Source organism: Sorex araneus, chromosome 4 (genome assembly GCF_027595985.1).
Source record: "Sorex araneus isolate mSorAra2 chromosome 4, mSorAra2.pri, whole genome shotgun sequence".
Taxonomy (NCBI): Eukaryota; Metazoa; Chordata; class Mammalia; order Eulipotyphla; family Soricidae; genus Sorex; species Sorex araneus.
The window spans coordinates 209,392,793-209,417,746 of record NC_073305.1 but is presented as its reverse complement, the minus strand read 5'-3'; the positions used below and the strand labels follow the sequence as shown (position 1 = coordinate 209,417,746).

General features: G+C 43.2%; 1 protein-coding gene and 1 non-coding gene across 2 annotated transcripts in view; both read left to right on the top strand.

Annotated features, from left to right (window-relative positions):
* DNAH3 (dynein axonemal heavy chain 3) overlaps positions 1-24,954 on the top strand; it is a 191,524-nt gene that overhangs the window by 72,071 nt on the left and 94,499 nt on the right. Inside the window, exons 28-36 of the mRNA XM_055136793.1 lie at positions 3,419-3,617; positions 5,645-5,753; positions 5,979-6,092; positions 7,161-7,337; positions 10,691-10,782; positions 13,154-13,373; positions 13,975-14,109; positions 18,587-18,698; positions 21,532-21,773. Coding sequence (XP_054992768.1) covers positions 3,419-3,617; positions 5,645-5,753; positions 5,979-6,092; positions 7,161-7,337; positions 10,691-10,782; positions 13,154-13,373; positions 13,975-14,109; positions 18,587-18,698; positions 21,532-21,773 — 1,400 coding nt within the window. The remainder of the gene's footprint in view (positions 1-3,418; positions 3,618-5,644; positions 5,754-5,978; positions 6,093-7,160; positions 7,338-10,690; positions 10,783-13,153; positions 13,374-13,974; positions 14,110-18,586; positions 18,699-21,531; positions 21,774-24,954) is intronic.
* On the top strand, positions 15,917-16,023 carry LOC129404521 (U6 spliceosomal RNA). The gene has a single exon (XR_008629919.1). It is a non-coding gene; the product is annotated as a U6 spliceosomal RNA (small nuclear RNA).

Genomic DNA, 24,954 nt, shown 5'->3' with positions numbered 1-24,954 from the left:
AGTATCTGATTCCAAACCCAAGAGACTAAATAAATGGGCAGTGAGATAGGGAGGGGCTGGGGGAGACATGAAGCCTTCCAGTTCTTCCTTCCATAAAGAAGAGGGGGAGCGGAGGAGGAATTCAGAGGAGGAAGAGAAGAGCAGGGAGTGCCATAGGAGGAGAAAATCAAGAAGCAGTTAGAAGGGGGAGAGGAGAAGGAATTGGAGTCTGATGTGAAACAAACCTTCATCCCCAAGGGAACCAGGGCTGGGCCAAACGGCTTGCCTGGGAACTATGTCTCTTGCTCAGGCATCCAGCTTCCTACTGGCATTTCATGGTGTCTTATTCTCCTTAAAGTTCATGGTCATTTCAATCTGCTTTCATCTGGGTGGATGGAGGAGAGGAATGTGCTCTTCACCTGGTCACCTGTTTAGCCAGTAGGGATAGTAAGTGCAGCCATGGTTATGGCCCAGAGTACCCCAGAGTGTTTGGGTTTACACACACACACACACACACACACACACACACACACACACATATCAAAAGGGTGCACATACACTGCATAGTGAAGGCATCCCAAATCCAGTCTCTTAAGATGCACTATTCTGGGGCAGAGAGATAGCACAGCAGTTATTGAATGCATTTGCTGTGTACATGGTCAACTCAGGTTTGATCCTTAGAACCTCATATGGTCCCCTGTGTACTACCCGGGATCGCCCTGGCCCTGAGCTCTGTGGATGTGGCCCAAAAGCAAAGAAGAAGGAGGAAGAGGAGGAGGAGGAGGATGAAGTGGAGGAGGAGGAAGAAGATGACAAGGACTATGATGTTTCACTTTTCTCTTGGGTTTTTTTTGTTTGTTTGTTTGTTTTGTTTGTTTGTTTTGATATCAACCTCTATTCCTGCTAAATGCCCCATGGTGTCTTTTTCTTTCCATGTCCTATTCAAATGACATAATTGTTCTTTCTTTTTTTTTAATTGAATCACCGGACTGGAGCGATAACACAGAGGGTAGGGCATTTGCCTTGCACAGGGCAGACCCGGGTTTGATTCCTCTGTCCCTCTCGGAGAGCCCGGAAGCTACCGAGAGTATTCCACCCTCACGGCAGAGCCTGGCAAGTCACTTGTGGAATATTCGATATGCCAAAAACAATAACAGGTATCACAATGGAGACGTTACTTGGTGCCTGCTTGAGCAAATCGATGAACAACAGGATGGCAATGCTACAGTGATATACCATGATAAACTTTCATGTTTGAGTTTCAGTCGTATAATGATCAATGCTACAGTGATATACCATGATAAACTTTCATGTTTGAGTTTCAGTCATAAAATGATCAAACACCCATCCCTCTGCCAGTGCACATTCTCCACCACCAATGTCCCTAGTATTACCCCTTTCTTTCCAACCCTCCCCCATCTCTATGGCAGACAATTTCCCCCCTACTCTCTCTCTACTTTTCGGCAATATGGCTTGCAATATAGATACTGAGAGGCTATCAAGTTTGGTCCTTTATCTACTTTCAGCACACATCTCCCATCCTGAAAAATTCCTTCAACCATCATTGACTTAGTGATCCCTTCTCTATTCCAGCTGCTTGCTCCCCCAGCTCATGAGACAGGCTTCCAAATAACCCATGGTATCTTGTAAGAACCTAGATGGGGGCTGGAGCAGTAGTACAGCAGGTAGGGCATTTGCCTTGCACGTGGCCCATGTGAGTTCAATCACCAGCATCCCATATGGTCCCCCAAGCACCACCAGGAGTAATTCCTGAGTGCAGAGCCAGGAGTAACCCCTGAGCATTGCTGGATGTGACCCAAAAAGAAAAAAAAAAACAGACTAGATGGGGATTAAATTCCTCAGGAAGAATGTGAGAGCTGTTGGTATATTTTTTAAGGACTCTGCTCTGTAATGGTTTGGGTTTTATTTTAACAAAATTTTCTCACAGACAGTAAACTTACAAAGAATATCCTTTTGAAAAGTTATGTTCCTGATATCTGAACTTTGAGTTCCCATATTAGTTCTAAGCTCTCAACAGCTCTTGGACTACAGGTTACCTAAAAATTAATTAATTATGCTCATAAAATTCACTTCACAATTCCCAACAACATGAATAAATTAATTTAGACTAAGAAGTGTATGAAAGAAGTAGAAAACCTAGGAATTTATCTTCTAATCTTCTAGGTTGAATGACCTGGTTTCTCAGGCCCCCAGATGAAAATAGTATATCAAACTATGGATTTTGGGACCCCTTCTCTTGCCAACTGCTTTAGTCCAAACTAATTTTATTTTCTGGGATAACTCAAGACTCTGAAATAGGATGAAAGATTGTGTGTGGTAGGGAGGGGTGAGGGAGGGAGGATATGATACCATTTGGTTTAATTACATTAGCAACTGGTAATAGCAAATCCCTAAAGATTAGACCCTCCTAAAGTTAGAATAATTATAATAGCTAATGTTTATCTAATGTTCTTATGTGCCAGGAACATAGTTCTCTCTCTCTCCTTTTCTTTTTCTAGCTATGTCTCTGTGCATTTGTGTATAGACACATATATGTACATAAATATGTAAAAAAATGTATCTATGTACATATCTGTACAAACACCTAGAGTTGATCTTTGAACAACATGGGGTTTGCGGATACCCACCAACACATTTGAAAAATTCAATTCATGTTTTAACTCTGCTGAAATTTAACTATATATTTTCCCTTGTTATCCATAGAGGATTGGCTTCAGGTCTCCCATTCCTAAACACTTTCTGTTAACCTCCAAATCTCCAGGTCTCTCACCCTCACAAATAGTAGTTGGTTGAATCTGAATATGGAATGTGGAACCACAGATTCAGAGGGCCCACTGTATTTGTTGGGGAAAAAAATTGTTGAGAACAAAAGTGGACCCACAAAACCCAAATCCATGCTGTTAAGAGTCAACTATAGGGGCTAGCGTGATAGCATAGCAGGTAGGGCATTTGCCTTGAATGTGCCCAAGCCGGGTTTGTTTCCCAGCATCCCATATGGTCCCCTGAGCACTGTCAGGAGTAATTCTTGAGTGCCAAGCCAGGAGCAACCCCTGTGCATCACCGGATGCGACCCCCCCCAAAAAAAAAGACAATCATATCTTGATAGATCTATCAATAGGTGTGTACATCCATTTAACCCTATAAAGCAAGTGCTGTGTTCCATATGTCACAGACTATGCAGCAAAGGACAGAAGATGCACTCAGGTGGTCTGAGGTCAGGGCATGTACATTTTATGTACTCCAGTGATACTTGAGCCCAGCAGTGTGCTTTCAATACCTCTACTGAGCTGTGTGAGATGATGTATTTATGGACAGATGGGCATCCTCCCTCCAACCTTTCCTGAGAATCTCTGTTAATGAAAGAATGTGTGTGTGTGTGTGTGTGTGTGTGTGTGTTTCTGTGTCTGTGTCTCAACAGCTCGTGATGTAGTAGCCAAGCTATCCGAGGACAATGTCTGTGATTTGAGTGATTTCCAGTGGATCTCTCAGCTGCGCTACTACTGGGAGGCCATGGATGTGCAAGTGCACATGATCACCACAGAAGCCTTGTACGGCTACGAGTACCTGGGAAACTCCCCCCGGCTGGTGATCACGCCCCTCACTGACCGCTGCTACAGGTAAACTCCGGGACTCCCGAGACGCAAAGACTGAATGGAGAACTCCAGAAAGCAGACCTTCTGGGGAAGGAGGCAGGGACAGCTGGAGTTTGTACTGTTACTCTCTCTGTTTCACCTGCTCCCGTTCTAGAATTTCCCCCTCAGACACCATGAACTCCACAGTGGGGTGTTGACATGAGAATGTCTAAGAGCCCTGATGTGGTCAAACCAACAAGCAGGACATTGGTGCCCGTCCTGGTAACTGGCACAACACTTAGGTAGGGATTTTGCCAATGACAGAAATCAAGATAGTGCCTGCAGGATGTAGAGAATGACCCAGGTGACCATCAGAGTCGCCAAGGCTTTACCACCCAGTCTGCTGAAGAACTCTGGGCATTCTGTGTTCATCAAAACGCTTTGCCACTCTCCTTGGAATTCATGATATTAGAACTAGGTTATTGTGAGCGTATCAATTTTGGAATGCTTGGATATTTTTTAATTTTATAAAATTCCTCACAATCAGATCTTTTTAATTATAAAAAATAATACTTTTAAATTTTGTTTTATCAGTGTCCTCAGCCGCTTGTCCAGTGACTCTTGCCATTTGTTTCTTACTAGGTTCAGTAATCATTTCTTGACCTTCTTTTGGCCACTGGGAATGACCTCCAGGAACCTTCCACTTTAGAGAGAAAAGAGACATACTCAGACAATTAGAAGCTAATGTGTGAGCCCAAACTATGAAGGCTTATCTCTGGGGTGGTTGAACCACAGTTAAGACATCACTAATTTCCAAAACGTATCTTTCCCCTGTCGTGCCAGGTACTATGTTACTGATGTAAAACTAAACAAATATGGGTCCTGAACTCACTAGTGAGAAATAATACATTTATTTCTAGTGAGAAAATATATCTAGTGAGAAAAAATACATTTATTTCTTTCGTTTCATTAGCACTGCTGATCTTTGGAATGTGGAAGTTTAAGAGAACTTCTTTTTTCCACTTTTATTTGATCCCCTTACATATGTATATATTCACTTAACCATTCAAATGAAAACTTGACAGTAGCATACATGCCTCAGGGACAGTGTTTAGGTCTTATTTTTATTTATTTATTTATTTTTTGCTTTTTGGGTCACACCCAGCAATGCATAGGGGTTACTCCTGGCTCATGCACTCAGGAATAACTTCTGTCAGTGCTCGGGGACCATATGGAATACTGGGAATCAAACCCGGGTCGGCCGCATGCAAGGCAAATGCCCTACCCACTGTCCGCTGTGCTATTGCTCCAGCCCCAGTTCTTTTTTTAAAAAAAATTTATATATTTTTATGTACAAATTTTTTAAATTATATGTGCATAGTTCTAAGTTTGCAGTAAACAGTTATTTATTTATTTATTTCTAATGATGATGCATTAGTTGCACAATCAAACAAAAACTTAGAAAACCCTTTTCACAAAGATGGCCCTGAAAGCCAAGAACTTTGGCCTCTCCCAAAGTTGCAGCCAAAGCCAAAGCTTTGAGGGCCAGGCAGCCACAAAAAGATCCGCACACCACCCATCTTCCGAAGACCCAAATCACTGCAGCTGAGGAGTCAGCCCAGATATCCTCAGAGCAGCACCCCCGGGAGAAACAAACTTAACCATTCTGCCATCATCAAATTCCCTCTGACCGCTGAGTCAGCCAGGAAGAAGAAAACAGCACACTTGTGCCCATCGGGGTGGTCTAGGCTAACAGCACCAGAGTTGACAGGCCGTGAAGAAGCTCTGTGACATTGATGTGGCCACAGTACCCTGATTAGGCCTGAGGGAGAAAAAAAAAGGCATATGCTCTCCTGGCTCCTGACTGAGATGCCTTGGATGTTCCAAACAAAATTGGGATCATCTAAACAGTCCAGCCAACTAATTCAAAATATAATTTATTTTCACCATTAAAGAAAAAAAAATCAGAAAAATTCACCTACTCTGAAAATCAAAATCAAAATAACCCAAATCAGTCTTTTTCCTGTGTTTTGAGATTTATGCGCTGTTCTTACGTTTTCCCCCTCACTTAGGACACTGATGGGAGCTCTGAAGCTAAACCTTGGGGGCGCTCCAGAGGGACCAGCTGGGACAGGCAAGACAGAAACCACCAAAGATCTGGCCAAAGCTTTGGCCAAGCAGGTAGGGAAGTGTTGTCCACCCCTACCCTCTCTTCCCACCCCCTCTCTGTTCCATGGTTCAGGAAAGACATCAGGAAATGGAAGACGGTTTAGGTGTAGTGTAGCAGGCAGAGGGAGGGGGGCCCGGGTCCTCCTGTGGAACGGGAAGGAAGGAGCCCACCCCTGATCAGTGGCTTAAGGTAATCCAGATGTGGGGGAACTCATCCTATATCCTCTCTTTCTCTAGTGTGTTGTCTTCAACTGTTCCGATGGCCTGGATTACAAAGCCATGGGGAAGTTCTTCAAAGGGCTGGCGCAGGCTGGAGCATGGGCTTGCTTTGATGAGTTCAACAGAATTGAGGTAACCCTGCTACTAGACTTTCAAACAAACACAGGGATCTTTATCTGGGTTCCATGCTCCTTAATGACAGGCCTTTTGTCTTGTCCAGGCCTGCTTGCACAGAATAGGTATGAAATGAATTAAAGGAAAACAGCCCCAAGGAGACACAAGCATATTTTATGCACAGATGGATTCTCATCATACTTATTTGGTCATTCATAAATTTTTTGAGCAATACTTTATGTAAGATACTCTGCATGTGTTCATGATACAAAGATGAACGAGAAGTAGGCTAGAAGATAAGAATAGAAATTAAATGAGAGCTGGAGAGACAGTATGGGGTTAAGTGCTCACTTTGCGTGTGGCCAATCCCAGTTTGATCTCCAGCATTGCCTGTGGTTCTCCCCAGCACTGCCAGGAGTGATCCCCGAGCACAGAGCCAAGAGTAAGCCCTGAACACTTCCAGGTGTGACCCCAAAACAAAATTAAACAAATAGAATAGGATAGACGTCTATAGTAGTGGTACAGAAAAGGTATCATAAAAGAGGGTGACAAATTCTATTTGGGTGGTGAAGTGTAAATGTCAGCATACACTGTTCGATACCTAGTCTTCAAGCATGATGCTAGGAGCTGGAACAAAAATTTTAATAACTATGGATCCTACTTACACACACACATACACACATGTGAGTGCACACATGCTCACACACACATAGGCATGAAATTTTCATTTGACCAAAACTCTGGTTCATGCTCCAACTTTATTTTTTTTATTTTTTTTGCTTTTTGGGTCACACCCAGCGATGCTCAGGGGTTACTCCTGGCTTTGCACTCAGGAATTACTCCTGGCGGTGCTTGGGGGACCATATGGGATGCCGGGGATCGAACCCGGGTCGGCTTCGTGCAAGGCGAATGCCCTACCCGCTGTGCTATCGCTCCGGACCCCATGCTCCAACTTTAAATGTGAAGTTTGGGTTCTCAGGTTTTTGGGTTCAGCCTTTGCCAAGCGAAAGGGGCAAACTGCAGCAGAGCCGAGTGGGTGACTGTAAGAAGCAGGGGCTCACGTCAGCCAGTCATCCTCCACCCCAGGTGGAAGTGCTGTCTGTGGTAGCTCAGCAGATTCTCAGCATTCAACAAGCCATTATCCGGAAGTTGAAGACGTTCATCTTTGAAGGCACAGAGCTCTCTCTCAATCCAACCTGCGCTGTCTTCATTACCATGAACCCCGGATATGCTGGCAGGGCAGAGCTCCCAGATAATCTGAAGGTAAACATTAGCGCCTATAAATACTGGGTGTACTTTGTTATGTAGAATTTCTGCAAGTATATAAGGGTTTCATAGAACCAGATAATAGGATCGGGCAACATTTTCCAGCACAGAAGCAATGGTGATATGTGAGTGGTACTTGGTGCCAATGGATTAAGTTCCCCAAAAGGTCTCACAGGAGGGTGGAGGGAAACATGCATCATAGCTGATGGCCAACAGGAAACAGTTCAGGACTTTCTCTTTGGGGAGGGGGGGGTGTCCTACAGATAATGTAAATGGGAGAAGCCAGGTGGTCAGGGGAGGGACTCAAATCCACATTCACTAACTTTAGTACCTGATATTTCAACTGCTAGAAAGATATTCTGCTTACGGTGCCCTGGAACCTTATTCAGACACACCATTCTCCTCCCTTGGAATGAAAAAGTCAGGAGAGGAGCAGCCTTAGGAGGAATTTATGGAACTGGAGAGATAGTACAGGCCTTAAGGTGCTTGTCTTGTGTAGAGCTGAGCCTGGTTTAATCCCTAGCACTGCATATCTGCTTATGGTCCTCTGAGCACAGAGTCAGAAGCATTCTTGGAGCACTACTAGGTGTGGCTCAAAATGCAAAAAAAAAAAAAGAAGAAAAGAAAAGAAAAGAAGAGTGATTCCTCTACTGTAGGTAATAATAGATCTATGAAGTAGCTGAAGTAGAATTGTTTAGATTCTCTGTCTCTCTCTGTCTCTGTTTCTCTGTCTCTTTCTCCCTCCTTCCCTTCCTCTGTCCCTCCCTCCCTCTCTCTTTTGGGTCACACATAACAGAGACTACTACCAACCGTGCTTGGGGATCATTCCTCGTGGTCCCCAGGGAACTACTGTGTTGCCAGGGATAAAACCAGGGTTGATTGCATACAAGGCAGTCTTTTTTTTTATTTTATTTTATTTTATTTTATTTTATTGAATCATCATGAAATAGTACTTTCTTGTTTGGGTTACAATCTCACAATGATCAAACACCCATCCCTCCACCAGTGCACATTCTCCACCACCAATATCCCCCATATAACCCCCCCCTTTCCCACCCTCCTCCTACCTCCATGACAGACAATATTCCACATACTCTCTCTCTACTTTGGGGCATTATGGCTTGCAACACAGACACTGAGAGGTCATCATGTTTGGTCCATTATCTTCTTTAAGCATGCATCTCCCATCCCGACTGATTCCTCCAACCATCATTTTCTTAGTGATCTCTTCTCTATTCCATCTGTCTTCTCTCCTCTCCTCTGCTCATGAAACAGTCTTCCATCTATGGGGCAATCCTTCTGGCCCTTGTATCTACTGTCCCTGGGTGTCAGCCTCATGTGATGTTATTCTATACTCCACAAATGAGTGCAGTCCTTCTATGTCTGTCCCTCTCTTTCTGACTCATTTCACTTAGCATTATACTCTCCGTGTCTTTTCACTTATAAGCAAATTTCATGACTTCATCTCTCCTAACAGCTGCATAGTATTCCATTGTGTAGATGTACCAAAGATTCTTTTTTTTTTTTTTTGCATCAGGAGTTTTTTTTTTTTAAATTTTTAAATTTATTTATTTTTAATTAGAGAATCACCGTGAGGGTACAGTTACAGATTTATACACTTTTGTGCTTATACTTCCCTCATACAAAGTTCGGGAACCCATCCCTTCACCAGTGCCCATTCTCCACCACCCGTAAACCCAGCGTCCCTCCCACCCTCCCCAATCCCATCTCCCCCCCACCCCACCTTGCCACTGTGGCAAGACATTCCCTTCTGTTCTCTCTCTCTAATTAGCTATTGTGGTTTGCAATAAAGGTGTTGAGTGGCCGCTGTGCTCAGTCTCTAGCCCTCATTCAGCCCGCAACTCCCTTCCCCCACATGGCCTTCGACTACAATGTAGTTGGTGATCGCTTCTCTGAGTTGACCTTTCCCCAGAACGTGAGGCCAGCCTCGAAGCCATGGAGTCAACCTCCTGGTACTTATTTCTACAGTTCTTGGGTGTTAGTCTCCCACTCTGTTATTCTATATACCATAGATGAGTGCAATCTTTCTATGTCTGTCTCTCTCTTTCTGACTCATTTCACTCAGCATGAAACTTTTTATGCCCATCCACTTAACTACAAAATTCTTGACCTCCTTTTTTCTAACAGCTTTTTTTTTTTTTGGGTCACACCCAGCGATGCTCAGGAGTTACTCCTGGCTTTGCACTCAGGAATTGCTCCTGGCAGTGCTTGGGGGACCATATGGGATGCCGGGGATCGAACCCGGGTCGGCCGCTTGCAAGGCAAACGCCCTACCCGCTGTGCTATCGCTCTGGCCCCACCGCATACAAGGCAGTCTTAATACCTGTACTATCTCTCTGGTCCTTTCCCCCTCTTTTTATTTGCACCATCTAGTGATCTTTTCTCTCTACTGCACTCTTGCCATTTAAATCCATGCTTGATCCACACAAATAACTTTTATGAGACAGCGTGGTAGTATAAAATGTACCGGGGGTGGTTCTCAGGAAACTTATGTTCTAGTCCTGGTTCTACCTCTAACTGTACTGGGGAAAGCTCTTCTCTAAAATCTAAGGTGATAATAACAGTGGTTTATATTTATTGAGTACTGACTTTGTACCACATTTTTCTAGCCACTTCACTTCTCTGTAATGATTTGTTCTCATGATAATGAGAACGAAAGGCTATCGCAGTTTGCACATTTTGAGGTTGAAAGTACTGAGGGTTAGCAGAGTTATATGACTTGTCACCAGTGAGTAGAGAGCAGAATAAAGACATAAAGATCTGACTTCAGGGGGCTGGAGCAATAGCACAGCGGGTAGGGCGTTTGCCTTGCAGGCACTGACCCGGATTTGGTTCCCAGCAACCCATATGGTCCCCTGAACACCTCCAGGGATAATGATAATTCCTGAGTGTGTGAGCCAGGATTGACTCCTGTGTATCGCCAGGTGTGACCCAAAAAAGCAAAAAAAAAAAAATCTGACTTCAGAATTTTTCTGTCCCATCTTGGTTCTGCATGCTTAAATAACTTTTGCATCTTGGACATCAAAAGGCTCCCATAGTTGAATGATGCTTTCAGATGTCCTCACTGCACATAGGAGAATGAGATATTTTAGTAACACCAATACTTGGAAGCATCACAAACCAGTGAAGGGCCCAACATGACAACATGTATCGTATGGGGCAAACATGGAGGACAGTAAACCAGGGGAGAGCAGCATCTCTGTCTGGGGAAGATCTTTCTGCAGTGATTGTCCTCTATTCCCCCTTCCCTTGATTGTCATGGAGGGGCATAAATGATCATACTACTTATACCCAAGTGTGCAAGTTCTGAATGGCTATTTCTTTCCCAGGCCTTATTTCGGACAGTGGCCATGATGGTGCCAGATTATGCCCTCATTGGTGAAATCTCCCTCTACTCAATGGGATTTCTGGACTCTAGAAGGTACGACATATTGCCTTTCCTCTGGCATTAAAGACCCCAAAAGAACCATTTTTTTTAATACAATGGGTTCAAGGTGAGTTTCCCATAGGAAGAAACGAGAAACGTGAGAAGAAGGTTGATAGATATGGCCTTGAGGCCAGAGAGATAGTACAGCAGGTATGGCATTTGCCTTGTTCAAGGTCGACCCAGGTTTGACCCCTGGCATCCCATATGGTTCCCGGAGCAACACAAGGAGTGATTTCTGAGTGAAAAACCAGAGCATTACCAGGTGTGTCCCCAAAACCAATAAAAAAATATAATAAAATAGATCTGGCCTTGGTCCTGATCAAACCTAGACTGGGGAGTAGCCCTGATTCCCAAGTAGGACCAAGAACTCTTCACATAAACTTGAAAAGCCACTCATCTCCTCATCTTCTCCCTAGCATGCACACACACACAAATACACATATACACTGTTATATGACTTATGGCAAGACTAAAAATCATAAAATTATTCTAAGACTGTAGAGGAAAATTTAATATACTGAATCATATTGCTATCATCAGTATATGTATTTACTCCAACCATTTTAGTTATCTCTAACTCAAATGTTTCACTGTTTTCCATGACCCACATACATACAGATTATTACCAGGAATTATGAATATTCATCATAAAATGGCTTTGTTGATCAATCTTTGTGCTTTCTTTAGTGGAGCAAGATAATTCTTTTTATTTTATTTTATTTTATTTTTGCTTTTTGGGTCACACCTGGTGATGCACAGGGGTTTCTCCTGGCTCTGCACTCAGCAATTACTCCTGGCGATACTCAGGGGATCATATGGGATGCTGGGAATCGAACCCGGGTCAGCCGCGTGCAAGGCAAACACCCTACCCGCTGTGCTATTGCTCCAGCCCCAAGATAGTTCTTATTGAATGAAACTTAGAAAGATGTGAGGGAAGAGGAAGAGAGGACATACATGTTTGAGAGAGAATATGGGCTTCTTCTGAGTGGAAAGAGCATGCAAAGACACTTAGAGTCAAGCAAGCGAAGAACACGTTCAAGGAGAGCACAGGATTGAAGAAGCAAGATTAAGTTTTACATTGGACTTTTATATTGTTTATCATGATTGATTATTTTTTTTTTAGTTTCATGTGTCTCCAAAAGGCCATTAGTATCATTGTTCTTAATCCAAGAATTAGCAGTTACTCTTAATAAAAGGTATTAGCCTTCCTAGGCCAGGAGACTGGCTTGTTATATGAGGCTTTTATTTTTTTTTCTACAAGATAATTAGATTATAATGACTCGCCCATTCATTTCATTGATTTTTTTCAATTGTCAAACCTTTATTGAATCACCCGTCTTACCTAGGTGCTGGTGAGAAGCAACAGATCTTTTCTTTTAAAGGCAGGCTCAGTGGACTGGCACACGCATTGTACAAAGGTCTTGGCTCAATCCCTAGCTCCACATGATTTCCAACTACCACTGGAATGAACCTAGAGCACAGAGCCAGGATTATCCCCTGAGCACTGCTAGATGTAGATCCCAAACCAAAATAAATTAATTAATCAATTAAATCAGGGTTTAAACAGGATCTCCATATAAGGAATAGGCTTAACATGATTCCATAATCCGAGTGATTTAGTACAATGAAAGTTCATTTTTCAATCCCTGATCATCCAGAATGGATATTTATTGTTAAGGAAATTCTTCTCCAGGGCAAACCCCAGGTTAATTCTCTCTTGGCTATAGCACATGAGCATGGTGGGGTTCATGAAGGAGGTTTTTGAAGAGCCAGCCCTGGAAGCAGCTACTTCCTATCATTCACAGGCCACCTAGTTGCACGATGAGCTAGAAATGTAGTTCAACTATGTCCCTAGGAAGAATAGGAAGTGACAGTGCACACAGTACACATGTGAATTACATGCTGAATGCATTGTATTTTGAATTGGTTTGCCTTAAATTAAAAACATAATGCATTGAGAAAAAGAAAATTGCAATGTTACAAAAGTGCCTAAAAAAAGTGAGTTTCACATTTATGACACTTAGTCTTACTCTCCAGGGGTTAGCATCATTAATAATTTGGTGTATTCCTCCCAAATACGTGTGTACACGGATTCATATATGCAAATGAAAGTAGATATGCACCTAATTTTCTATAAATATAATACACATGTGTATTTGCTCTCCCCACCCCAATCATCATGTTCTATAATGCATCCTTAACATGTTTAAGTAATTTGGTGTTAAAAGGTCTTCAAGTGACAGGACTTCTCCATCAACTTCTTGAGCAAACCTGTTTCCCGAAGGGGCGGGGCACGGGTATGTTGGGAATTTGCACTGAGTAGAAGGCCCTTTGGATGTCTGTGGAGTTGCCTTTGCCCTCCCAGTCTCGCCCAGAAGATCGTGGCGACCTACCGCCTGTGCTCGGAGCAGCTCTCCTCCCAGCACCACTATGACTATGGCATGCGTGCTGTCAAGTCCGTGCTCACTGCCGCCGGCAACCTGAAGCTCAAGTACCCAGAGGAGAATGAAAGTGTCCTGCTGCTCCGAGCCTTGCTTGATGTCAATCTGGCCAAGTTCTTGGCTCAAGACGTCCCTCTGTTTCAGGTGGGTCGTGGTTTGGGATCTTGACCAAGCACTGAGGCTGAACTTCTGAATATCTCATCTTTCCTTGGCGCCCTCTCCACCTCCACCTCCATCTCCAGCCAGCATCCCTGGGAATAAATATCCTCCCCCAAATGTTGGATAATAATGGCTGGGGCTGTAGCTCAGTGGAGTTCCTGATTTCAGTCAAAATGGTTTTGCTTAAAATACATTTTCTGTTGATTTGGGGTAGTTGTTCTTATCAGACGTAATGTATTTCCTTACGTCTCATCATTTTAATGTATGTTTTCTTTATTTAATGTCTCTTGTCTCCAATGTCCTCCTCGGAGAATGGAGGCTGACATTCTCACAGATTGGTGACAACCTGTATTAATCAATGGTGGAGGTTGATTAGATATTTTCCACCCTTTAAAATTGTCTGGGAGGGAAAGATAAAACATTAAGAGATAATGGTGAAATGTGTAGTTGTGCATGAGTTTCAGTGCAGGGCAAATGAGGCATGGAATTTTTAAGATTTTTGCTATTGGTAGCTCTCTAAGAAAATTTAGAGGTCAAGAATTTAGTATTTCAGCCTTTATAATTTCTTTTGAACTCTTATTAACAGGGAATTATATCAGATTTGTTTCCGGGAGTTGTTCTTCCAAAGCCAGACTATGAAACTTTTGTGGACGTGCTCACTGCAAACATCAAAAAGATGAAACTCCAGCCAGTACCTTGGTTTATTGGGAAAATTATCCAGGTCAGTTCTCATACCTATATAGAATTCTCTCTGTCATACGATTTGCTAAAATGAAGGATGACAAGGAATTATGAAAGATTGAAACTGAGCTGACAACCTTCAGGGTTGTCTGAGTATAAAATACTGTTAAAAATTTTTAACTATCCTTTGTAGGCCAGAGAGATGGTTTAGGGACCTTCCATCCATGTGGCTGACCCCAGTTCGACCTCAGCACTCACAAGCACTTCCAGGAGAAAAGAGCCAGGAGTAACTCCAGAGTACTGGAGAGTGTGGCTAAAAAAAGTCCTGAAAAACCAATTTTTTGTGCCCTTAGTTTTTATTTCTAGAAATTAAAAACCCACTATTTCCCGTGATCATTTTCCTTGTGATTTCTTTTCTCTTTTCCTTCCTTCCTTCCTTTATTTTTAAATTTCTTATTTCCTTCCTTCTTTTTTTTTTGTTCTGGAGTTATACCTAGTAATGTTCTGGAACTACTCCCAGCTCAGTGCTCATGGAGTAACCCCAGCTATACTCAGAACTATGCCATGATGTGAAAGATACATACCATCATGAAACAAGTACAGAGATTTTTTAAAAAGTGGATTGTAATCACCCTGTCTTAACCAAGAGTGAGGATGCATCCAAGATGTCCAACCTTGGGGACTGAACCATTGTTCGGTCACCAATGGGGAAATTAGGGTGCAGTTATCGATAGATATAAAAACAGATGATTGGTAAGGAAACCACAAATGCCTCTGTATAGTCGACTTTAATGAGTGTCTTAGTGAGGCTTCATATTAACATCAAGCTTGCTTTTTTTTTTTTTTGCTTTTGCTTTTTGGGTCACATCTGGCAATACTCAGGGGTCACTCCTGGCTCTGCACTCAGGAATTACTCCTGGTGGTGCCATATGGGATGCTGGGAATCGAACCCGGGTCGGCCGCGTGCAAGGCAAATGCCCTACCCGCTGTGCTATTGCTTGCCTTTTTATAATTGCTTTATTGTGGTGGCTGGAGAGATAGTACAGCAGGTAAGGCACTTACCTTGCCCAAATCTCAACTAGGTTTGATCCCTGATATTCCAAATAATCTCCCACGCCACCAGGAGTGATCCCTGAGTACAGAGCCAGGAGTTATTCCTGAGCACATCTGAGTGTGGTCCAAAACCAAAAACCAATCTATTTTAAAATAATGCATCTTAAATCTTAGAAATCAGAGCAATTGCGTAGCAAGTAGGATACTTGCCTTGCATATGGGTTTAATCCCCAGCACCACATATGGTTCCCTGAGCACTGCCAGGAGTGATCCCTGAGTGCAGAGTTAGGAATAAGCCCTGAGCACTCCTGGGAGTGGCCCTAAATCAAAATAATAATAATAATAATAAAATAAAAGTGTTCAATATAGTTTCTATTACTATTCTTTCTCTGCCCCATAATCTTCACAATCATCAGTAGTATCATCATTTCCCAAAAGCATCATTATTTCCCAAAAACTTATTTATAGGAAAGGTCAAAGTAAAATCCAGTTTTCCACATTCAAAAATCAGAACACCTATGGCTAAAGTGATGATTTTTTTATCACTACAAAATTTATTTTTTGTATAATTCACACCGGCGTCGATCCTCAGGGTTTACTCCTGGCTTTTGCACTCAGGAATCACTCCTGGTAGTACTCAGGGGCCCATATGGGATGCTGGGAATCGAATCTGGGGTCAGCTGTGTGCAGGGCAGATGCCCTACCCTCTGTGCTATCGCTTCAGCTCCCTCTGCTCTTATTTCTTATACACAGTCAACACTGTGCATCTTTATTCAGTATAAAATATCTTTTGAGTGCTTGCTTCGGCAGCACATATACTAAAATTTGAACGATACAGATAAGATTAGCATGGCTCCTGCGCAAGGATGGCACGCAAATTCGTGAAGCGTTCCATATTTTTAAGAACAAAAGTAACCACTGTTGGAGAGGATGTGGGGAGAAAGGGACCCTTCTGCACTTCTGATGGGAATGCCAACTGGTTCAGCCCTTTAGGAAAACAATATGGACGATTCTCAAAAAATTAGAAATTGAGCTCCCATTTGACCCAGCAATACCACTGCTGGGAATATATCCCAGAGAAGCAAAAAAGTATAGTAGAAATAACATCTGCACTTATATGTTCATCGCAGCACTGTTTACAATAGCCAGAATCTGGAAAAAACCCGAGTGCCCTAGAACAGATGACTGGTTGAAGAAACTTTGGTACATCTATACAATGGAATACTATGCAGCTGTTAGAAAAAATGAGGTCATGAACTTTGTATATAAGTGGATCAGCATGGAAAGTATCATGCTAAGTGAAATGAGTCAGAAAGAGAGAGACAGACATAGAAAGATTGCACTTATCTGTGGAATATAGAATAACAGAGTAGGAGACTAACACCCAAGAATAGTAGAAATAAGTACCAGGAGGCTGACTCCGTGGCTTGTAGGCTGGCCTCACATTGTGGGGAGAGGGCAACTCAGATAGAGAAGGGAACACCAAGTAAAATGTGGTTGGAAGCCATGTGGGGGAAGGGTGATGCATGCTGAATGTGGACTAGAGACTGAACACAATGGCCACTCAACACCTTTATTGCAAACCACAACAGCTAATTGGAGAGAGAGAACAGAAGGGAATGCCCTGCCACAGTGGCAGGGCGGGGTGGGGGGAGATGGGATCGGGGAGGGTGGGAGGGATGCTGGGTTTACTGGTGGTGGAGAATGGGCACTGGTGAAGGGATGGGTTCCCGAACTTTGAATGAGGGAAGCATAAGCACAAAAGTGTATAAATCTGTAAATGTGCCCTCATGGTGATTCACGAATTAAAAATAAATTAATTAATTAAAAAAAAAAGAAAATATCCACTAAGGAAACAAGCCAGCATCAAAGCACTACATAAATATTGTGTATTATTCCATTTTTATTGGTAATGAAAATACAAATTTAAAGATAAAAGAAGCAGTGATTGGGTGCCTAAACCTAAGAGTAGTCACATAGATTGATTACAAAGAAGCTCAACAGAATTTTTTCGAGTGACAGAAATTCAAGAGAAAATAAACTATAATAATGATAGTATAAATAAAAAAGTCATTAAAAACCCACCCCCCCAGGGAAACCCCAGCAACGGTAGTGAGTTGTGTGTTGAAACATGGAATGTAATCGAGATAAGCGTAAATGAAGTGAAACTTATCACGTACAAGGGTGGGGACTGGGGAGGTGGGAGGGGGCGGCAGATATACTGGGGGGGTTGGTGAGGGAAGATGGGCACTGGTGAAGGGAAGGGTGTTTGAGTATTATATAACTGACATAATCCTGAGAACTATGTAACCCTCCACTTGGTGATTCAATAAAAAAATTAAAAAAAAAACCCACCCCCCCCAAAAAAATAAATAAATTATTAAAAATATCTTTTGAGGGGCAGGAGAAATGAATTACCTCCAGCCCCCCTTTTCATATTTTCATTATAAACTTTTGTTTCACTTGAAGCTTCTCCTTTTCAGAGGGGTAACAGTTCCCTTCTCTCAGCGGTGCTGTTAAGTCTTATCAGAGCCATTTCCACACCTCCAAAGGGATCCTAACATTAGTGCCTAGGGCTGCTTCGGGGCTGGGACTAGGCAGCTGCTTTAAATAACATCTTGGTTTTATTACTTCCTGAAAATCTCATTGTCCCCTCTCTTCCACCCCCCCAACCCTCCCCCTCCCACCTGCCTGCAACAAAATGACCACTATTTCCTGTTATGTCTTTTAAAGCAGATGGAAATAGTGCAATAAAAAGATTAAGGGTATTGAAATAAGTCAAATCCAGCCTCCACCACAAGCAATATGTTGTGCTTGAGGGAGTTCCTTACCAGTGTTCCCACCATTCAAAGGTAGTTAATGGACTGAGAGACAGAACGGCAGGTAAGGCTCTTGCCTAGCATGCAGTGTGTCCAGGTTCTATTTCCAGCACCGTATATCATCCTCTGAGCATTGCCAGGAGTGACCCCTGAGCATAGAGCTTAGAGTAAGCCCGGAGTACTGCCAGGTGTGGTCTCCACTCCAAATCAGGGAGATGAATGTCCCTTGAATGAGTTACATGAGATAATTTGGTAAACCATTTCAGGCTTAGCACAAACTAGGTGCAAAAACGGTGTTTATCTTTTTAAATAATGCAAGAAACACACACTTTTGATTTAAAACTTCTTTAAACCACCAAGCATCAAAAGGACTGATTAACCAAGGTATAAGCGACTGTGGGGATTCCCTTCTGAGCCCTCATTCTCCATTGATTTCTGACTGAACTTACAGTTCTGGAAGATTTGCATTCACTTCTTTTTTTTTTTATTTGTGTTGGGGCTACTCCCTGTAGTGCTCAGGGATTACAACTCACAGAGCTGTGCAGGGAGGCTCAAACCCAGGTCTCCTGCACGCAAAGCTCGTACCCAGCACATAAGCTGTCTCTCTGGGCCCTTATTAATGCCTTCTACCATGTCTCTCCCCAGATCTATGAGATGATGCTGGTGAGACATGGCTACATGATCGTCGGAGACCCCATGGGCGGCAAGACCTGTGCTTATAAAGTATTGGCCGCAGCTCTCGGTGATTTACATGCAGGTAAAGCCCACACCCCTAGTTTACAGGGGAAGACAGAACTCCCCACTCATTGGCTGGCTCCATGGAGATAATACCAGGCTGTTAGTTTTGCTATCCCTGGATTGTGACGTCAGAGCCAGAAATAGAGCACAGCACACAGATGTCTGCAGGCAGAAAATAAAGGGGAAGGGGACCTTTTAACAAGGGGTTTTATGTGCATGCCATTTAAGCTGGAGGAATTTTCTCAAGTGCTGGATAGTGACTCCAAAGATTTTCCGATGAGAGAATTTCCTGCTTAAATTTCCTGACTTAATTTTTTTTTTCTAAAATCAAATCACTGCATGCTTTCTTTTCTTTACCTTTTTAAAATTTTAAACTTGTCTTTTTTCTTCCTTTTCTTCCTTTTCTTTCTTTTTTCATTTCTTCCCCTCTCTTTTTTCATTCCTTCCCATCTTTCCATTTAATTTAAAGGATAAGACTTCAGACTTTGGAATTAGACTCAGATCTTGGGCAAGTGTCTAAACCTCTCTTAGCCTGTCTTCCCAACTACTATATGGATTTATTTTGAGGAAAAATTGACATTATACAGGTATATTACCTACATAGCTTCTTTCTCAGCATGTAGAAATATGAAAGCTATATTTATTGTCCGAGAAACATTTTGTTTTTAAAAAAGTCACTGCATCACTGTATAATTGTCATTCCGTTGCTAATCGATTTGCTCAGGTGGGCGCCAATAATGTCTTATTTGTCCCTGTCACATTCAGGGTCAGGAGAATGAGGCCCATTATTGTTACTGTTTTTGGCATATCGAATATGCCATGGGTAGCTTGCCAGGCTCTGCTCTGAGAGAGTCTGCATTAAAAATATATATAATATGCAAACCTGTGGTTTAAAAATACCTTTTACACCATCCCTTCAGTACATTACAAAAAATTATTCTATTTTGCCTTTTGGGTCACACCCGGTAATGCTCTGGGGTTACTCCTGACTCTGCACTTAGGAATTGCTTCTATTGGTGCTCGTGGGACCATATGGGATGCCAGGAATTGAATGCAGGTTTGCTGCATGCAAGGCAAACACCTTACCCACTGTCCTATTTTCCAGCTTCCCTTCTAGTACTTTTTCGTCACTTTTTTCCTAAAAATATTTTGTTTTTTGAGATGTTAGATATTTTTTAAATTTGTTGTTGTTTGGAGACTATCTGTGCCTTTGTAACTACCTTAGGCATTTCAAACTTAAAAATTTTGGCATTTAAATATAGCTTAGGAAGCCAAATGAGGAGAAAGAAAGCTTCACCATTGTCTTTGCCCAGGATTTCTGAAGAAATGACTCTTTATTATAGTTGGTCCACATTTTCATTCTCCTTATTTATTCCACATCTTTATTACTTTGAAAGATTATGTAAAAGTGTGATTAAATAATTGTATCAAATATATGCAATGTGCCATCCCTCAGCCTTGTATATTCTGGTTAGGTCCCGGGTACTCCAATAATGCACAGTTTTCAGGTGCTAGATGAGAATTATTAATCAGCAAGAGAAGAAATTACTGAGAAAAAGCCTCAGAAAATTAAAATAGCCATCATTTTCCAGAATTTCTTACCTCTCATCTACCTCTTCATCTCCAATCAAAGTCAAGGTTCTTAGGATAGTGTAAAAAAAACAGGTATATACCGGCACCTGGCCGCCCCAGGTGGGAAAAGGTGCCGTCCCTCCACCTATTCCCCCTGGCAGCTCGGTGGCCGCCATCCTTCAGAGGCCAATTGACAGTCAGGTATGCGCCAGCAGTGACGAGACAGGTGGGGCCTCATGGGATGGGGGTGGAGCCGGCCCTTTCCTCCCTTCAATGAGACCCCGAGTCGCCACTCACGAACGGTCCCCCACTCTGGCTCCTGGTTGAGCTGCTTAATGGCCATGATCCCAGAGACTCAGAGACAAATCTCAGAACCCAGAGACTTTGGGCAGAAATCCCTCCAGATTTAATTATTAAAATTTCAAAATTCCAAAATCACACAGCGGCTACTGCGGCCACGTGACATCATATGTTATTCATAATCAGCAATAGAAAACAAATTGTCTCATGTTGCCTTTTTGACAGATCTGAGTGTTGGGGTGGGTCTGGTGTCAAAATAGTGAATGTAATCAAAATAGAGAGTAATGTGGAAATCATCTGCTACATAGGTAGGGGGAGGGTGTGGGATGGGGGGGTATACTGGGGTTTTTGATGATGGAAATTGTGCACTGGTGAAGGGATGGGTGTTTCATCATTGTATAAATGAGACTTAAACTGAAAGCTTTGTAACTGCTCTCATGGTGATTCAATAAATAAATTCATATAAAAAAAGTATATAAAGAATCCCTCCCCCAAAAAAAGGCATCTCTCTCTCCCCTTCACTGACAGTTCTTTTTTTTTTCCTTTTGGGTCACACCCAGTGATGCACAGGGGTCACTCCTGGCTCTGTACTCAGGAATTACCCCTGGTCGTGCTCAGGGGACCATATGGGATGCTGGGGATCGAACCTGGGTCGGCTGCGTGCAAGGAAAATGCCCTACCCGCTGTGCTATCGCTCCAGCCCTTCACTGACAGTTCTTTTAGGCCTCCTCAGATTCCTTTCACTCTAACGGGCACTTTTGCCCTCTTTGAAATGAACCTCAGTACAGAACATGGTTAAAAGTAATACTTGCCACAACCTAACAGTGTAAGGCCTTGCCATCTCGTCATTCCAGCATTGATAAGGACTGGACGTAAATGGCCTCAGGAATTCCTTGGGTAGCCTATTCAGACAGGCTTCCGAGGTGAAGCATGATCTCTTTTCTAATATTCTGTTCTCACAAGAAATACTTCTTCTCCAGCCCAGCAGATGGACGAGTTCGCCGTTGAGTTCCAGATCATCAACCCCAAGGCTATCACCATGGGGCAGCTCTACGGCTGCTTCGACCAAGTGAGCCATGAATGGACAGACGGTGTCCTAGCCAATTCTTTCCGGGAGCAAGCGTCTTCTGTGTCTGATGACCGCAAGTGGATTATATTCGATGGGCCAGTGGATGCTGTTTGGATCGAAAACATGAACACGGTTCTGGATGACAACAAAAAGGTACTTACCGAGGCAGCTCGGCAGTGATAGTAGAGAGTAAGACACTTGCCTTGTACGTAGCCAACCTTGGTTTGATCCCCCTGGCACCACCTAGGGTTCCCCAAGCCACACTTGGAACAATCCCTGAGCACAGAGCCAGGAGTAAGCCCTGAGCACTGCTGGGTCTCAACAACTGTAGCACTGTCATTCCGTTGTTCATCGATTTGCTCGAGCGGGCACCAGTAACATCCCCATTGTGAGACTTGTTACTGTGTCTGGCATATCGAATACACAACTGGTAGCTTGCCAGGCTCTGTCGTGTGAGTGGGATACTCTCGTAGCTTGCTAGGCTGTCCGAGAGGGACGGAGGAATCAAACCCAGGTCGGCCTCGTGCAAGGCAGATGCCCTACCCATTGTCTTTTTATTTGGGAGGTGGGGGAGAATAAGCCAGACCCGGTGGTGCCCAGGGCTTATCCCTGGCTCTGCACTCAGGGATCACTCCTGGCAGGCTTGGGGGACCACGTGAGATGCCAGGGATCAAACTCTGGTCGGCTGTGTGCAAGGCCAACGCCCTATCCACTGTACTATATCCAACCCCATAGTACCTAATTTTTAAAGCAGTATAGAAGTTTCAAATCAAGATAAAATTATTTAGAGCTCAACATGTACTTTCAAAATATAAGCACTGTAGTACTGTAGCACTGTCGTCCCATTGTTCATCAATTTGCTGGAGTGGGTGCCAGTAATGTCTCCATTGTGAGACTTGTTGTTACTGTTTTTGGCATATCAAATACGCCCTGCGGAGCTTGCCAGGCTCTGCTGTGCAGGCGGGTTTCAACAACAACAACAACAACAACAACAACAACAACCGTACCTACTGGATCTGCTAGCGTTCTATGTGATTAATGCAAACTATAAGCTACATTCATTTATTACATTATGAATAACTGTCTCGGGCTGGAGAGATTGGTCACTGGAACAGAGTGCCTGCTTTGCAGGTGGGACACTCAAGTTAGATCCCCCACACAGCATGGTCCCCCAACACTGCCAGAAGTGATACCTGAGCACAGATCCAGGAGTAGCTCCTGAGCACTGCTGGGTGTGGACTCCGAATGAAACAAGTAGAACTAATGTCCAACAATGAATGTTGCTACGATCGGTTCCTGAATTATACTTCTGCTTGTACTTGTAAAGGGTAAAAAGTTGTATATATATATATATATATATATATATATATATACATATATATATATGTTGGAGACTGTGCCGTATAGCGAATCAAAGTGTGTGTGCTAGGACGAGACTAGCGCAGGGAGTGAGGTGATTGCGGTTTGATCCCTAGTAGTGCTGTTGGCCCCTTGGGTACTGCCAGGAGTGACCCCAAGCACAGCCAGGTGTCACCCCCAATTTTTTTTTTAATTTTCAAGTGTGCTGACATCAGAATGGACCGTTAGCTTCCCCATTGACCTTTCGTATGGAGCAGGTCACATAATTTCTCTGCAGCTCCGTTTTGGCCTCAGATTAGTGATGTCTCTTAAATGAGGGCTATTTCCACGAGGCAGCATGTTTCCAGGAAATTCAAAGCTTAACTTGAAACGGACACAAATCTCCTGCTCAAGTAGTCATAAGGCTAGCTCAGATGACAGGAGATGGAGAAAGAGACCAACCACAGTTGGGTTCTTTTTTTTTTCCTTCTTTGGGGGGGTCTCATCTGACAGTGCTCAGGGCCACTCGCTAGCTCAGTGCTTAGGGAACCGTACGTGGTACCAGAGAGTCAAACCTGGAGGCCAATACCTTAGCCTCTGGACTGTCCCTCGGACCCAGACTCCACCTGTTGATGAATGTATTCAAGCTTACACTGCAAAAGCACCATGAGATGACAGTACTGCAACCATCTGGGGAAGGTGCATACTGCCACAGGAAGTACAGTGCCTGCCAGTGTGAACTCAGAACCAGCAGTCTAGGTGCAGATCCTGACCCTATCTCACAATGTTGTTAGGAAGCTTAGTAAGTGAATATTGGTAAGTGCATATTAGTAAGCGAGTGTTTTCAAGCTTACTGTAATAGTGCCTGACGCGTAGCAAGTACTACCTAACTTTGTTTTAAAAAATTTTAAATTTAAAATAAAGTTTAAATTTAAAACTCTTCCATTTCAAGGAAGAGTTCCTACACTGAACATGCATCATTATCAAATCAAAATATATTTTCCTACTGTGTTTAAATTTCACAAGACCGAGTGAGTCATGCTTAACAAAGGAAGGCCTATTTATCCAAATTATACTCATACACTAATTATATAATGGCTACAATTTTGATTATATAACATGTAAAAATAGAAATTTGCCCCTCCCTCAAATAGAAACGTTTTATTGTGCGATATGGACCATGTTGTATGATTTAATTTACAAATATATTGACTGGCCTTGAGATTAGAAGTGTAAAAAGTCATTTCCAGGGACTTTCCTGATGTCTCATCTCTGGGTGGAAGTTGAAGCTTGGTGGAAGTTTGGACTGTTTGACTTTTCTTTTTTTATTTCTTTTTTGCTTTGGGGTTCATACTCGTCAATGTACAGGGGTCACTCCTGGCTCTGCACTCAGGAATTACCCCTGGCGGTGCTCAGGGAACCATATGGGATGCTGGGAATCGAATCCAGGTCGGCCTCGTGCAAAGCAAACACCCTACCCGCTGTGCTATCACTCTAGCCCCTGTTTGACTTTTCTTATTCTCTCTCTTTTTTTTTTTTTTTTGCGTGGTGTGGGGTCGGGGGAGCACACCCAACCCTGCTCATGGCTGACTCTGGCTCTGCACTCAGGAATCACTCCTGGCAGATTTAGGGGACCATACGGAGTACCAGGGATCAAACATGGGTCGGCTGTGTGGAAGATAAGTGTCCTATCCTCTGCACTATATCTCCCGCCCTGTGCTTTACTCTTTCTGATAAGAAAGTATCAAGCTGGTGGTGTTAGTCCCATTACAGCTGTGACCCTCCTGGGAAAGAGCGGTGACCTGCTTCCGTATGTGTTTGATGTTGACCATTACCAGGCGGAAAACTTTCGGACATAACAGGATGAGCCACAGGGAGCCATGGAGTTTCCTCTTTTCCACCGACAGACCAAAGCCTCAGGTCATTCTGCAACCTAAACATCTGACTTGAACCCCAGTCGGCAGATGGGAAGCAACACCACTGACTGACTCGGTTA